The 17378-nt window shown below is 41.3% G+C and overlaps 1 protein-coding gene across 1 annotated transcript in view; it reads right to left on the bottom strand.

The window, feature by feature from the left end:
• The window catches only part of slc9a5 (solute carrier family 9 member A5), a 34632-nt gene that overhangs the window by 9224 nt on the left and 8030 nt on the right, over positions 1-17378 (bottom strand). Inside the window, exons 2-10 of the mRNA XM_042420248.1 lie at positions 16709-17011; positions 14820-14983; positions 8828-8906; positions 8420-8597; positions 7649-7869; positions 6081-6283; positions 2543-2632; positions 1087-1157; positions 751-877 (exon numbers count right to left, since the gene is read on the bottom strand). Of these exons, the coding sequence (XP_042276182.1) occupies positions 751-877; positions 1087-1157; positions 2543-2632; positions 6081-6283; positions 7649-7869; positions 8420-8597; positions 8828-8906; positions 14820-14983; positions 16709-17011 (1436 nt within the window). The remainder of the gene's footprint in view (positions 1-750; positions 878-1086; positions 1158-2542; positions 2633-6080; positions 6284-7648; positions 7870-8419; positions 8598-8827; positions 8907-14819; positions 14984-16708; positions 17012-17378) is intronic.

Raw genomic sequence — 17378 nt, 5'->3', positions numbered from 1 at the left:
CTCACAGTAACAAACTGTAATGAAACATATTGTTAATACACAGTAATTATTGATACATGAAACCTGTTTTCTGGTTTCCTTTCCAGTTTGTGTCTGACAGAACTGGGTTCAAACCATTTCAAAGGAACATTTTCCACTTTATTCAGTCAGCTGTGAGGCTGAGAACATCCTGAACGTTACGCTCTCTTCAGTGACAGACAGACACACTAATGATTATTATCATATCGGATTATAATTAATGATGTATTAATGTGTACATCACTTTATTGTTGCAGCTGATGAAGGTGGAGCTTTCACTGGTATCAATAAAGTCTAATATTAATCTGTAATAACACATAATAATTTATCTGTTCATCACATGTTGTTATTCATCTGAATCTGTAGTAACTAAAGCTGTAAAATGTATTCAGTGCAGTTTAACTATTTACCTCTGAAATGTTGTGCAGTTTAAAGTAGAAAATAGAAATATTCAAGTCAAGAGTAAAATACCTCAAAGTTGTATTTATGTAAAGTATTTGAGTAAATGTGCTTAGTTACTTTGCACCGCTGCAGATTGTGTTCATGTATATGTTGCCTCCATGTTCTCTGGTTATTTGATTAAACACAACTTAATTAGGAATAAATTCCCTCTTCAGCACAAAACTAGCTGATGATGTCAGACTCAGCTGTTTATTCCCAAACATCTTTGCATTAAATCCAACACGCAGTGATGACGAAGCTGCTGATGAAGATGCCGCTCCTCCTTCCTACCTGGTCGATGACACTGATGGCGTCTCTGATGTTGATCTTCTGATACGCCTCCCACAGCTCGCTCTTCCTGTACACCGACTTCCTCAGCAGCAGCTTACTCAGGTAGTTCTTATCAAACTGTTCCCACCTGACCAGGAACACAGACGCAGGTTTAACAACCCTGAAGCTGATTCTGAACACATATTTTCATGTTCAGTTAGTTTCATTATTCATCAGTATGTCTGGCTGAAGGTTGGAGGTGGAACAACCCAGTGAGTGAGCTCCCCCTGCTGTCCACTATCACGTATTACAACTGAAACAGACGTATTTCCTTATGATGTCATCAGCAGGACTCACTTGTCTCTCCAGTGGTGGTATCCCTGCAGTCCTGCGATGTCCTCCACTGCTGTCAGGATGTGGTCAAAGGCCTGAAAACACACACACACGTCATCACTACGGTTTTCAAACATAATGTAGTTTCTGTTACTCAGAGATCTGCCACATTGTAAAATTCTTCATGCATTTAAAAAAAAAACATTTCAGCTGTTTATCAGTGACGGAGGCATCAAACTGACTGTGTGTTAAGAGTTAGTGCACATCTCTACGTCAGACACAGTAAAATATATATAGAGCTCAACATTCTGTAAAAAAATTAACACAAAAGCAATATACCACAAATATTATCAAGACGAATTATAGAGCCACACAGAAATATAATCATAACAAATCATAATTAACTGGGAAAAGATCAAAATGCAACTAAACGTCTAAACCATCTTCTAAAAGCTCACTGAACCACAGTCAGTTCACACAAACTACAACTCTCTACTGAAGACATAGTTCAACATCTTCTGTCCTTAAACCCTCGATTAAAATAAGGACAAACAGCTGAAACGGTGTGTGTGGATCATCCAGACGACCAGGGACGACGTGCTGCTGTTTGAAAGCTACAAAAACTCGGTTGCGCTTCACTGCATCATGGTGGAGGTCCTGCTATCATCACACTGCTGAACAGTAAGAGATGAAGTGTGTGTGTTCTGGTGTGTATGGATCTTATCTTATCTTATCTTATCATCTTATATCTGAAAACCTGAACTATAAAACGTATAGAATGAAGTCTATCTGAAAGGGCAGATACATGAGGGTAAGCAGCTGGATGTTAGTAACACTTATTAGTAGTTTGGAGGTTAATAAAGCTGCATTATTGACGAAGGAGTTGCTGGTTTGAATCCCTGAACTGGCTGATAAACTACAGCTGACCTTTCCTTCAGTAACTATTGGACAGGTTTCCATCCAAATGTAGAGAACTTTTGACAAAATGTCCAGAAAATCAGCAAAAGAAAATGTAGTAAATGTTTGTTTCCATCGATGCTGCCGTGTGAATATCAGCAGATAAACAGTTGGTGTCATTAAACCGTCGCAGAAGAAGAAGAAACAACAAGATGACGTCATTAAAAGAGCGACAGTCAAAGTTCAAGTGATGGAAAACATGATGGAAATATGACATTTGTGAGGAAGGTTACAGTCTCCTCATCATCGCTCCACACAGATCCGATGTTTTCAGCTCTTCACTGATGTTTCAGTCACATGATTCATGACGTCATCATTTATTCACTCAGTCTGTTTACATCTGATTTCTATCCACACAGCTGCTGTTACACCTCAGACAGGAAACACATTTTCAGTGTTTCAACTCAGCTTTTTGGGACATGTGTCTAATGTTGAGGCTTCTGTGTTAGTGTGAGTCTGAGGTCTGCACTGTAAAAATACACAAACATGCTGTAACATGAAGAAGAAGAAGAAGTTCTGTCACCCTCTCGTGGATCTCCTCGTTGATGGTCGGCTTCCTGCTGGTGGAGCGAGGAACTTTGAGCCAGTTTACCAGAGGCTTGATGGTCAGACCCTGAGAGAGACAGAGATCATTCAAAATGACTAATCACATGTTTGTTTATAAAATAATAATCTGCAGAGTAACAGCAGTAAGACCTTCAGTATTCCACTCTGAAATGTGGTCCGAGACCTCCAGAGCAACATTTCACCTCATATCTCCAGTTTCAGTAGATTTCACGTATGCTCTAGAAACACAAGCTCTGCTGTGTGTGTGTGTGTCTTTACAGTCAGGTTGTTTAAACTCAGACTGCAGTTTGTTTGCAGCATGTGAATGTTGATCTTCATGTTTGAATCATCCTGTTTCAGGCTGTGACTCATTTATACTGAACATTACAAACTGCAGAACATCAAACAGCAGAGGATCTTTGAGACAGACGGTCTACACTGTTATTTGTAAGTGATCAGATCAGTTTTGTGTGTCCAGACATCACCACCCTATCTGCCTGGGTTGCTGTGGTAACAACGTAGGCGTCAGTAACTACATGCGCTGGTGCCACGGCTTTCCAATATGGAAGCTTAAGAAATGAAGATCTATCATCTCGCCTTCCAAACAACTGTGCTGTCAAGTCGCAGTGCAGAACTCTGGTTCTGGAGGCTGGAATACATTGAGATGGGTCGGTGCTACACCGGACCAGCTGGAGGGACAGTTGGCGAAACTCTCGCAAGATTTGTATTCATTGTGTTTCTTCATTGTGTGAGTAACCCTAACCCGAACTTTAACCCTAACTGCACTCGTAATGTTCTGTGGGGGGTGTGACATCATGATTGACAGCTGTAACCGCTGTCTTCTGTGCAGACTCTGGCTCCAAATGACGTCATACAAGCAAGATGGCCGCTCCGGGAAAGGAGATATTTTGGCTTCACGTTTGTGCATCGTCCATATTTATATACAGTCAATGATCCGGACTGAGACGCTTCTGTAGATGTGGTTTGGATCTGATTTGCACTTCATGTTGTTTTTTTTTTTGCTGTCCAGACTTTCTAAAATCAATCTGGATTTGCCAAAACAGGGATCTGGGCTGTCAGTCTGAGCGTTGAGAAAGCAGCTGCGTCTCTTCACTGATGATGATCACCTCAGTGAGTCTCATCAACACAAACACACAGAGCTCATTAAACAGATACAACAAACAATTACACACAGCAGGAGTCATGTTCCTCTCTGCAACGATGACAATCAGCTCTGACTTCAATCCTTGAAGGAGAAATATTCAGCTTTTAGTGGTTTTCTGTTTTTTATATCCTGTTCTGATGTCGGATGTTAAACATGGTCAAAGTTCAGACACTAGAGGTGAACGTATGTAGAAATGCTGCCTGCAAGTCAAAAGTCAGGGCTTCAACCTGCTGTGAACACTTTGTTTATTCCAGCGGTTTATTCCCCAGAATATAAATATTCACCTGGAGATGTGCAGAATATGTCCTATTTAATAACGTCTGGTGGCTCTGGCGACACCTGGTGTTGATATATATCTTTATATTTTTTATATCTATTTATATTATTATATATCTGATATATTCTACTGACTTTTCATCTAGCGCCATCATCAGGTCAAAGTTTAAGTTTGTTTAATACTTTTGTTTATGAGCAAAAACCTGCAAAACTAATGACATTCCCATCAGCCTCAGCTGTACTTTCTTTGTGTTCTTGGAGCGCAGAATAAGATGAAGATGAGAACAAACTTGGATCTTTTGTGGAGGCCATCAGCAGATATCAATGAATCCACTGTGCGAGCTGTGATATAAACTACTGATTGTTGTTACTGTAAGATTGTTTTGTGATAAGCACATTTTCTGTATCTTCATGTACTCATAAACTCTACTGTCAGATCCAGAACAGCCAGTATTTATTGAAGTTTACATAGTTTAATGTCTCAGTGTCTGAAATTAAAGCATTGAACAAATTAACAATGCAGATACACATTACAACAACGACCCATCTTTTAGTTTACTGCGGTCTGCAGTGATGCAGCAAACATCAGACAGCTGTGAGGTTTCAACAAACCAGCTCAGAGCTCATCAGCTGCTTCATTAACGACTGTTATAGGAATCATCTGCTGACGTCTGTGATTCATGATGGGAAAACAGAAACAGACGGAGCCTCTCAGCCTGAACATGAACTCATGTTTTAGATGAAAGCTTCAGAGTTAGTGAGTGTTTAAACTTTCAGATCTAAATAAAGACTAATTCACTGAGTTGTTCCCGTCTCTGACATCCGTTCCCACATGATGAAGTCAACATATACAGTATTTACAGCTTATTTCATCCAAATGAACATGATGTAAAGGATGTTTACACTGTAAACTTAAAAGCTGATGGAGCTGAAGGTAGATTCCTGCACAAACTGAACACAGTCTTTAAAAGACACAAGCCAGCTGAGCCTGACTGGTACCTCCAGAATCTGAGACACAAACCCGACTTCAGGACCCAAAGTTTAGTTTTATTTAATTCATTACTGCGCTGGCGTTACCTTCTCAGGCTAATGCTACACACTGACTACACTCTGGGTTCATCTCAGTTCCCTTAATTGCATCCACGTTTCCCTCACTTGTGTCCTTTCCTTCCATCTTAGTCCCTCCCTCAGGAGAAGATGTGAGGAGAGCAAACGAGGAAATCTGTTATTAGAGAAATCAGACGTCCTTTCTGGGTCTTTCTCTTTTCCTACATTGATTTGAGTTTATTCTTGCAACACGTGACACACATGGACGAGACGACTGCTACAGTCAGAGAGAGAACTGACTTCCATTTAAGAATAACTGGATCATCAGCATGATCACCTGGGACTGATTCACTGAACAGTTTGTATGTTGCTGCTTGGTTGGACTCTGCATAAGAAATAAGATCATAAACAGTTTAAACTCAGTCTGTAGTGATGACTGTCGCTCTACACAGCTTCTCCACGTCACAAACACACAGCAGCAGATGAGTTTGGACTCTTTCTCTCACTGAACGTCACGACTGAACACCTGTAAGTTAGCTGCACTTCAGACGGCTCATGTTAATATGTAGAGTATATGTCAGAGTAGTTAAAGCTGACAGACAGCAGCCTGGTTCTCTGGTTAGTGTGACAGTAGAAATCTGCTTCTCTGTGACTGAACAGACTCAACCTGCTGCTGAAGGCTGCAGCTGCTCTGTGTGCACACTCCTCTGAAAACCACCATCATCAATAGAAACGTACTAATGTTTTCATTCTAACATGCTAAATGCTACATGCTAAACATTGGTGTGTTAACAGCTTTAGCATGCTAACAGCTGAGGCTGGTGAAAGTTCAGGTAAATGGTTAAATGGTTGAACACAGTGTTACATGTGTAACTCTGGTTCTCTGAGTCCCTCTAGACAGGAGCTTTCATTTAGTATGAAGCCACCTGACAGGAAGTTTGTTTGTGTCCAGGTCACCTGACCTCTGACCCTGACCTGAACCCTGTGATGAACTTATTCTCTGGACAGGAAGCAGCATCTTTCCTACCTGAAACATGACGGTGAAGAAGATGACCACAATCGTGGTGGCGACAAAGTAATCTTTGGCTTTGACGTGCTCGCCGTCCAGCAGCACCACCAGAGCGAACGCCACCGCCCCTCGCAGGCCACCGTACGACATCACCACCTGGTCAATCTTGTCCAACGGGACGAGACGGAAGCGGTTCAGAACCCAGGTCTGACCAATCACACCTGGAGGACGAAGGTTAGTAAAGGTCACGACAGGTACAGAGCTGCAGAGAACGTTAGAGAAACATTTGGCTTTACAATAAAATTCACCTCCTACGTCCGTAAACATCTAATCCCACTAAGGCCCAATGGGAGGCCCTAGTGATCAACTATGGTCTGATATTTTGCATCAGGTTCATAATACTTATATTTCTGCGCTTCTACAATGTAAAATTGTGCACCGTACCCACTACACCAACGCCAGATTATCTTAGATCTTCAACTATGTTTGACTGTCACTGTGTCCAGCCTTAGAGGTCATGTTCAACAGTCAGGAGCCAAATGAACATTAAAGCTGTGTTTCTTGCTGTAATCATTCCTCCTGTTCATACTGACCATTAGAAGATCCCTTCATAATGACCTTACAATGGAAGTGATGGAGGACAAAATCCACAGTCCTCCTTCTGTGCAAAAATGTATTTCAAAGTTTATCTGAAGCTAATATGAAGCTTCAGCGTCCAAATGAGTCAAATCAAATAGATATCTTTCAACGTTACAGTCTTTTTAGTGCCAGAGATTTACTGTTTCATTATCTCAGACATTATAAAAGAAACTGACTGACACCACTGACTTTTTATTTATTTTTTCTCCTTTTCCTTCCCTCTCGTCCCTTTATTTTATTTTTCTTGTCCCTTCTTGATGTAATATTTTTATAATAATATTTTTTATCAATATGTTACTGCTGGTATTGCTATTTTATTTTATGTTTTCATTATTCTGATTTATAATTAGTTCATGACAGCATACTGATTGTAACAACCATCACTTCACTCTACCACTATGACCCTAGTTCATTTCTGAGCCTCAAAATGCTGAGAAATATTTATAGATGCTTCATGCAAACAGCTGATCTCTGACTGATTCAGAATGTAAATCATGTGCCAGCAGGCAGAGATGGAACAGAGAGGCTTAAAGGTTAAAAGTGAGTTTTTGTCTGTCTGACATCAGCGTGACATTTGAACCTGCTCAGTGATCAGCATCACAAAATCTCTCAAATGTCACAATCAGAAGCTGGAACCAGAAAGGACAAAGCTGCGTCAACCACCCCCCCCACCCCCCCTCGTGTTCATCATGGAAAAAATATAAGAAATGATGTCACATAAACGCCCATCAGGATGTCAGACTCACAGCGTACATGATGAATTAATTATTTGCAGTTTTGATATTGTTTTGACTTGTTTTTGACTGTCTGCGTGATGTTTCAGTCTCTCGTATTCTCTTTTTCTCCTCTAATTCGATTGTAAATGTGATTTTACTGTGTTGCTATGGAAACCTGCTGATCTGCTTTGTGTTGCATGAAAAACAGAAGAGGGAGGGAGGGACTCTGACCCATGGCTCTGAAGATGAAGATGAAGACGAGGGTGCAGGACACCAGGCCGGTGTCCCAGGCCCACTTGGATTTGTCCACGGCTGAGATGCCCAGGAAGATGAAGATGATGGTCTCTGCGATGCTGGCCAGAGTCTTCATCGTGTACTTCACCGTGGTCCGAGACTTCTGGGAGATGTTGGCCTCCACGTATTTATTGGCTCCGATGCCGCAGAAGGTCATGCTGAGAGAGACACACGGAGTCCATGTTGGAAACAGAAATTATCTCAATAAATCATCTTAATTAGCTAAATTAGGGAAAATTTAAGCTGATATTTGTTTGGCTCCTTTTTATGTTTCCCACAGAGCAACATCTCAACATCTCCACACAGTTTATTAAGAGAAAAATAAACATCACAAAAACATCTCATGAAAACTGAAGATATAATAATAACTGCAAAAATATAGTTTTATAATCTCCAAATGTGCACGATGCAGATGAGAGACACATCATAATCATTTACTCACGTTTAAAGCACCAAAACATCTGTATTACAAGACAAACCTTCAAAACCTCAACATGAATAAACTGATGAGACTGAATTCACATCATCAGTCCGTCAGTATAAGAATATAAAACTGACGACTTCCTGTCACAGCTTCAGTTTGTTTTCCTGATGTTTATTTTAATAAAACAGTTTGTTGCTCTGTGGGAAACATTCAGGTCACGGAGGTGAGAGGTCAGAGGTCAGAGGTCAGAGGTCGTCCTGGCCGTTCTGAGCGGGGAAACTCACGACAGAATGGCGGACAGGGAGAAGAGCTCTGCAGTCAGGTAGGCGAGGTAGACGAGCAGGAAGACGAAGAGCGGCTCGATGATCCGAACCTTCTTGGTGAAGCGAGTGATGAAGCCGAGGATGACGGCGAAGACCAGACCCACCAGAGTCCCTCCGACACTGACGATGAGGAAGGAGGCTGCAGAGGAAGAGGAGGAGGAAGAGTGAGGCGAGCAGAGGAAGAGGAGGAGGAAGAGGAAGAGTGAGGTGAACAGAGGAAGAAGAGGAGGAAGAGGAGCAGGAGGAATAGTGAGGAAGAGGAGCAGGAGGAAGAGGATGAAGAAGAGGAGGAGGGAAGAGAAGGAGGAGGGGGAGGAAGAGTGAGACGAGCGGAGGAAGAGGAAGAGGAGGAGGAAGAGTGAGACTCACCGACTCCTTTGAAGTAATCTGCCATCTGAACGTTTTCTACTCCGACTTCCACAAATGAAATATAGACTTTATATAAAACCTGCAGAAGACAGAAGCTGCAGATGAGAGTTTATAACCACAGATGAAAGCAATGCAGTACATTTACTCAAGTACTGGATTCACTGTACTGTACTTACTGTACTGTACTCAATGTACTTACTGTACTGTACTTACTGTACTGTACTTACTGTACTTACTGTACTGTACTTACTGTACTATACTTACTGTACTCACTGTAATGTACTTACTGTACTGTACTTACTGTACTGTACTCAATGTACTTACTGTACTGTACTTACTGTACTATACTTACTGTACTCACTGTAATGTACTTACGGTACTGTACTCACTGTAATGTACTCACTGTACTGTACTTACTGTACTCACTGTAATGTACTTACTGTACAGTACTTACTGCACTTACTGTACTGTACTTACTGTACTGTACTTACTGTACTCACTGTACTGTACTTACTGTACTCTACTCACTGTACTGTACTTACTGTACTGTACTCACTGTACTTACTGTACTGTACTCACTGTACTGTACTCACTGTATTCACTGTACTGTACTTACTGTACTGTACTCACTGTACTCTACTCACTGTACTGTACTCACTGTACTCACTGTACTGTACTCACTGTACTGTACTTACTGTACCCACTGTACTGGACTTACTGTACTGTACTCACTGCACTGTATTTACTGTACTGTACTTACTGTACTGTACTCACTGTACTGTACTCACTGTACTGTACTTACTGTACTTACTGTACTCACTGTAATGTACTTACTGTACTATACTTACTGCACTCACTGTAATGTACTTACTGTAGTATACTTACTGTACTCACTGTACTGTACTCACTGTACTGTACTTACTGTACTCACTGTACTGTACTCACTGTACTGTACTTACTGTACTGTACTTACTGTACTCACTGTACTGTACTCACTGTACTGTACTCACTGTACTGCACTTACTGTAATGTACTTACTGTACTCACTGTACTGTACTCTCTGTACTGTACTCACTGTACTGTACTTACTGTACCCACTGTACTGTACTCACTGCACTGTATTTACTGTACTGTACTCACTGTACTGTACTTACTGTACTGTACTTACTGTACTCACTGTACTGTACTCACTGTACTGTACTCACTGTACTGCACTTACTGTAATGTACTTACTGTACTCACTGTACTGTACTCTCTGTACTGTACTCACTGTACTGTACTTACTGTACCCACTGTACTGTACTCACTGCACTGTATTTACTGTACTGTACTCACTGTACTTACTGTACTGTACCATACTCATTGTACTGTACTCACTGTACTGTACTTACTGTACTGTACCATACTCATTGTACTGTACTCACTGTACTGTACTTACTGTACTTACTGTACTGTACTCACTGTACTTACTGTACTGTACCCACTGTACTATTCTCACCATACTCACTGTACTGTACCCAATTTAATGTACTCATTGTACTGTACCCACTGTAAAGTACTCAAGCACTCTACTTACTGTACTGTACCCACTGTACTGTAGCTGATTTTACTGGTTTCCAGCAAGTTGCTTACTTTCTAAATATTAAAAATGTTGGTGTGACATCATCACAATGTAAAACCTGTCGACCGAGCAGGAACTCGTTGGCGGGGCCAGCAGGAGAAACAGTACTAGGCTTTTACAGTGAGCCGCTCAACATGGAAGCAAACCCGGAAGCTAGAATTTTTTTTGCCATATGCACCAGCCGAGCAATTCTTACTGGACTGAATAGGTGCCATTTTCGGTCCAGTATCCAGCTCTTATCATACATACATAATCCACGCCTAAACCTCTTGGTGTGTCATGTAGTAAAGTGGGTGTGTTGTGTAAATACTGCGAGTCCACAGATAAACCTACTTGTATCCGGTTCTCTTTATGTATCTGTATCTGCTGCCAGATGCTGGCACTCTCTCCTCATTAGGAACAACTGAAAAGATGCTGGCACTCAGAAAAAAACACTATATGGACACGAGCCCTACGGCAGTTTCTTACTGATTTTCACTGAAATGTTTAAGTTGTTTTTTAAGGAGTAGTGCAGTTGACAGTGATTTTCACCTGGCTTTGATGTTTCCAGATATGAAACAGGACTCTGCTTCAAACTCCTGAGTAGTTTTTTGACATTGAAAAGTCGAGTGCATCATAAACTCAGTGTTCAAATGTTTCCATTCATGAGGAGGCTGTTGCTAGGTAACTAACTTCTTCTCTTCTCAAAGATGCTGAATGCTTTTGTGTCCACTATATTTCAGCCACACACGGGGAAGGAGAAAAGGGACGGTAAAAATAATCAATAAAGAAAGTTGAAAAGTAACCTCCACAGGCTCTGACGTTTAAATATGAAAGCACACGTTAAATCTATCTCTCTCTTTCATAAAGTTTCCACCCACAAAGTCATGAAAACCACATCATCATCATCATCATCATCATCATCATTATCATCATCATAATGCTACAGAGAGTCGGACACAAGCTGGATACAAATCATATGTCCATACAACTCAAAATATTTACTTTTTTGTCCTAAAAATTTTACAATTTATACTCTCAAGATCTTGACTTAAATATTACGACTTTTTTTTCTTTTTTTTTCAAAATATTATTTAACTTCTTTTTGTCAAAATCGTACAACTTTTTCCCTCTAAATATTATATCTTTAAAACCAAAACATAAATATTATTATTTTTTCTACAAAGCTAATTACATTTGCCTTGTAATATTACAAACTTTTCCCTCCAGATATACATTGATATAATATTACAACGTTTTCTCAGCTTTATTTTGATATGTTAACGTTAAGACTTGAACAGTAAATTAGCATAGCCGCTACCTTATCAATTAACTGAACTGATAACTTGATATTTTTACTGGTTTTACTGGTGATCTTCTGATTTAAAAATTGTATAAAACATATTTGAATTGTTCTTGTATAACAATTCATATTAATATGTGTGATGTATCTTGTAATACAGTTGTTTCAACACTATGAGTAGCGTAAAGTATGTTTTATCTTTGACATCCTTTAACTGCACAAACTATGAGTGTGAGAGCCTGAATGACTCATTTCATCAGCGATTCCTCGTGCAAACATCATGGTGAAGGTGTGTAACAGTAACTGAGCTGCTGAACAGTGAAACACTGTTGTGTGTTTGCAGCAGTGAGTGTGGGAAACTTGCAGGTCACAGCAGCAGTCTTCCCACACTCTGTTGGTGGGATTAGCTCATATTCTGAGTGCTGTTGAGGATTAGAACACTGCAGAGTTAATCTGCTCACAGCACTTTAATCTCAGCTTTCTCAAACTCAACACGCTACTGAGTAAATGTGCAGCGTTTGCTCTTCTGTCAGTTCATCAAACACCAGGTCGTTAATGTGAGACAAACACAAGTTTAAAGGGACGTTCTGCTGTTTTCTTCAGTCTGTTAAAACATATCAAATCTTTTGTCCCTCAGAGACGACTGACAGGAAGTTTACTGATCTCAGAGGGTTAACCCTCTACATCTCAATGACCCTGTGACCTTTCCTCTGTAGCCACTGTCCTGCTGCTCCACTACTGGAAAATACAAAAAAACCCCACTTATCCTTCTTTTGACACTTTCAATCTCACTAAAGCTGGAACGATTGTCAATCGACAGAAAATGAACTATACTGATAACTGATTAATAATTTTTAGTCATTCTGTAGTCATGCCATAATTATCTGTTTCCAGCCTGTTAAATGAATAGAATATAATACAAATGTGACAGTTAACTAAATATCTTCGGGTTGTGGACAAAACAAGACATTTGAGGACGTCATGTTGGTCTTTGGGAAATACTGATCAATATGTTTCACCTTTTTCTAACCTTTTATGGACCAAACAACGATTCAATTATCAATAAAATAATGAGTAGATTAATCAATAATGATAATTGGTTGCAGCCCGAAATCTCAGCTCACTTCATTAAAGAATAACTTAACACCCCTGAGACCTGGTGTGCCTGATTGGCAGCACCTGTGAGCATGGGCCCTGCTACAGTGGTCAGTAGGTGTCTGCTCCAAGAATCAGCATACCAGGTTTGACTGATCTGGATAGGGCCCGTGCGATAGGGCAACTTCAAGCTAGTGTTCCGCAAAACCAAGTTGCGGCATTATTTGGAGTGAGCCCTAGTACCATCTCCAAAGTGAAGGCCAAGTTCCATATAACGGGGGATGTCAGAGACAGGCCGTGAAGTGGGTGTCCCAAGAAGACGACACCCCAAGAAGACCGTTTCCTCACCCTGTCAGCACTGAGGTACCGTAGGCTGTCTTCTACAGATTTGCAGTCGAGGTTTGCAGCACGATATGGCCGACGGCTCTCTGCCCAGACAATTCGGACAAACAGACTGCACGCAGCCAATCTCTGGTCTCATAGGGCTGCCAGGAGGCCTGCCATGACCGCCCTTCACTGTCAGGCCCGTTTGCGCTGGAACCTGAACATGTGGAGGAACGTTATGTTCAGCGATGAGTCCAGATTCTGCCTACGGCGGTTGGATCGTAGGGTCTAAGTGTGGAGAAGACGCGGAGAACGCTATGCTGATTGCTGCACTGATAGAGTAACATCTGTTGGTGGAGGCAGTGTGATGGTGTGGGCATCTCCCTCACTGGGAAAATGAGGCTTGTCATCATTGGAGGCAATCTCAATGCAGAGAGATATTGAAATGAGATTCTGCAACCAGTGGCAATCCCATATCTCCACAGTCTGGGACCGAACTCTATCCTCCAAGATGGCAACGCTCGCCCCCACAGAACAGGTTTATCAGAGACTACCTCCAGAATTTGGGAGTGGAGAGGATGGAACGGCCTGCCAGCAGTCCTGACCTCAACCCCATTGAACACTTGTGGGATCAGCTTGAGTGTGCTGTTCATGCCAGAGTGACCAACACAACCACGTTGGCTGACTTGACAAATGCTGGTTGAAGAATGGGACGCCATCCCACAACAGAGTGTGACCAGGCTGGTGACCAGCATGAGGAGGAGGTGCCAGGCTGTTGTGGCTGTGTATGGTTCTTCCACACGCTACTGAGGCTCCTGTTTGTTAAATGGATAAATTGTTAAATTGCCAATATGTCTTGTTTCTTCAAACTTCAATCATCCAATCCACCAAACACCAAACAAGAGTCAATGGCAGAATAAGCTGTTTGGCATTGGCAGAGAAGATTTGGCAAATTTTTCATAGGCGCAACCCACATACTCAGCTCTGCTGCTCATCCTTCAAATGCATGTTCCTTACAAATGTGGCACCATTTAAAAGGGAAATAAACAGGCTTTCTAACCGGTATAAGTTTTATTGCCAAGAAGCATCGTTACAACAAAGAAATAATCTACCAAACACAAACTTCCTTACTTTTTGTGCTATGTTTATATTAATATAAATATATTTAATGTTTTAAGAAAAACTGAAGTGAACTGAAAACGTTTTTTATTAATTATAGCTGGAACACATTCAATCTTCCACTTAGTGTTTCTATAGAAGTCATTCTACTCTTTAAGTTAAAACAGAGTCTTCGTCCTTCAGCCGGGACAGTTTGTGAAGCTTTTTACCTGCGAGACTCACAAACTGACCTGAAGTCATCACACACACACACACACACACACACACACACACACACACACACACACACATGCACATGCACATGTACACACACACACACACACACACACACACACACACACATGCACACACACACACACACACTACAGCATGTTGGCGTCATTACTGACCTTGAAACCCTCTCTGATGCCATAGCAACACAACAGTCTGTGTGTGTTTACGTGTGTGTGCGCGCGCGTGTGTGTGTGTGTGTGCGTGTGTGTGTGTGCGTGTGTGTGTGTGTGTGTGTGTGTGTGTGTGTGTGTGTGTGTGTGTGCGTGTGTGTGTCTCACCACGGTGACAGCGTCGTTAAGCAGCGACTCTCCGAACACGATGATGAAGAGCATGTCGTTGACATGAACCTCTTCAAACACGGCCAGCACCGCCACCGGGTCCACGGCCGAGATCAACGCGCCGAATAGCAGGAAGTCCATCAGGTCGGCCTGCACACGCTCGTCTGCACACACACACACACACACACACACACACACACACACACATCACAGCTGATATCAGATCAATATCAGGAAGGTAAATCTAAAAGTTCTGAAGATATTCTAACGACGGAGAGCGAAAAGAAAGACTAACTTCTTTTAACTCCTGTTTATCGATGCTGATAAACAGTCGGTGACATTAAACCCTCGCAGAAGAAGAAGAAACGACGAGATGACGTCATTAAACGAGTGACAGTCAAAACTCAAGTGATGGAAAACATGATGGAAATATGACGTTTCTGTTAGTTTCATGTATTGATGTGAGGAAGGTTACAGTCTCATCATCATCATCGCTCCACACAGATCTGATGTTTTCAGCTCTTCAGTCACATGATTCATGACGTCATCATTTATTCACTCAGTCTGTTTACATCTGATTTGTATCCAGCTGCTGTTACACAACAACAAACACTTTAAAATATTCCCACTTTTTTGAGAATTCCCGCCGTTTCCATTTAATCCAACAAATCTGAACATTTTTCCAGATTAAAACATAATCTGTGTTTGTTCAAACATTACTCATGTATATTAGAGGACATAATGTACATACTGTACATGTGTGCGATGTGTAATTGTTATTTATACTCTTCTTTTTATTTATTGCTCTGTTGCTTTTTGCTATTTTTATTTTTCCTCATTATTTCTTTTTTTACTCTGGTATTCTTGTGAAATGAGATGTAACGATAAAGAATCTTGAATCTTTTGTGATATTTGATGTTTCTCTTCTTCAGGTGAAGATACAGTTCTCTGATCTCCGTGGTGATCTCCACATTCGTCTTCAGAAGCTGCAGCAGAAACACTTGTTGATATTTGAGAATGAAAGTTCATTCTTTACTTTGGAAACAGTGAAAACAATCTCGGCTGTTTCCTCCTCAGCTGCTGTTTCCAAAGTGAAAAACGAACTTTCAATCTCATATTTTTTTTGCCAACGTGGACGAGAGGTCAGAGGAACGTACATCTATTAACGTCTAATTCCACGACAACAGAGCAAACGTCATCTGCTGAGGAAGATCATGTGATATGATCAAAAGCTCCAGAACAGCTACTAAACAGACTTTCTTCTCCCAAAGTCAAGAATGAACTTTCAACTGCAATCACTAACCAGAATCTATGGAGGTCAGAAAACCGTTTCTCCTCATCAGCTCAGCTTAACGTCATAAAACAGCTGTTGAGGTGTTTGTCTGAAGCGTCAGCTGTCAGTTACTGTCTCCAAATGATCTTTTAGCTCTTTAAAGGAAAAAAAACAACTAAAAACAATCGGCTCTCATCTATTTGAGTCCCGGTTGATTTGGTGACACCTGTGGTCACCGTGGTAACCGCAGGTGTGGTTTAATACTACAGTAAAACGCTCTTTAAGCAGCTGTCAGGTATATCTGATGCAGTTTTTCTCATTTTTATTCTAGTTGTGCTGTCTTCCACTTAGGAAGGTGAGCAGAGACGTTTTTCAATTTTTTGTGAAAAAAAATATAACTATATAACTATAAATAGCATCAAAAATGAGGTTTGAGTCAATGAAAATGTTAAAGATTAAAACTTTAAGAAATAAATTATATTTATAAACCAAAATGTGGCCAAAATTACTCTGCTCATCGTACAAGACATGTTTGTTTGTTCCATTGCTGATAACACTGATAAGTAATCCTGTTTGCTGTGACCTCGCTGTGACCTCGCTGTGACCTCAGACTGACCTATGACCCCCAGCAGTTTGGCGGCGTACAGGCAGAAGCCGGTGCAGAAGGCGTTCCACAGCGTTCCCACCACGGCGTACAACAGGATGGCGCCCAGGTTGTCGAAGAAGAGGCGGGCCGGCATGAAGTATCCGGCATCACCAACGATGGTGGGCAGCAGGAAGAGGAAGAAGAGGGCGGGCTCCAGCTGGTACAACTGCTTCTTATTGGCTATGAGGACGATGCCACCCAGGACCAGACCCAGCAGGATCAGCATGCAGCTCTCCGGGACGACGGTGGTGAACCGCTGAGAGAAGTGGAACACTGCAGAAGAAGAAAGTCTGCTTAGAAACTTTACATCCCTCTAAATATACATTCAGTGATTGTTTTGGCCACTAGGGGGCAGAAGAAGCCACAACCTGTTAATACAACATCTGACAAATGATCAGCTCTTAAAGAAGTTGTGGCTAACATGTTAGCAAACAGATGCCTTCTTCCACATCACATTAACACAATCAATAATAACTCGTGGGGTTCCTCAGGGTTCTGCTCTCGGTCCTTTATATTTCTGGTTAAAGCTGCATGAGTTATTCCTTTGTTTTGTAAGCTAACGTTATTTGTGTAAAGGGATCTTCTGTACTTTTAAAATGCAAGGATGAGATTCAAATTCACCTCTAAACAGCTTCCAGTG

This window comes from Thunnus maccoyii, chromosome 1 (genome assembly GCF_910596095.1).
Source record: "Thunnus maccoyii chromosome 1, fThuMac1.1, whole genome shotgun sequence".
Taxonomy (NCBI): Eukaryota; Metazoa; Chordata; class Actinopteri; order Scombriformes; family Scombridae; genus Thunnus; species Thunnus maccoyii.
This window is presented reverse-complemented; position numbering and strand designations above follow the sequence as displayed.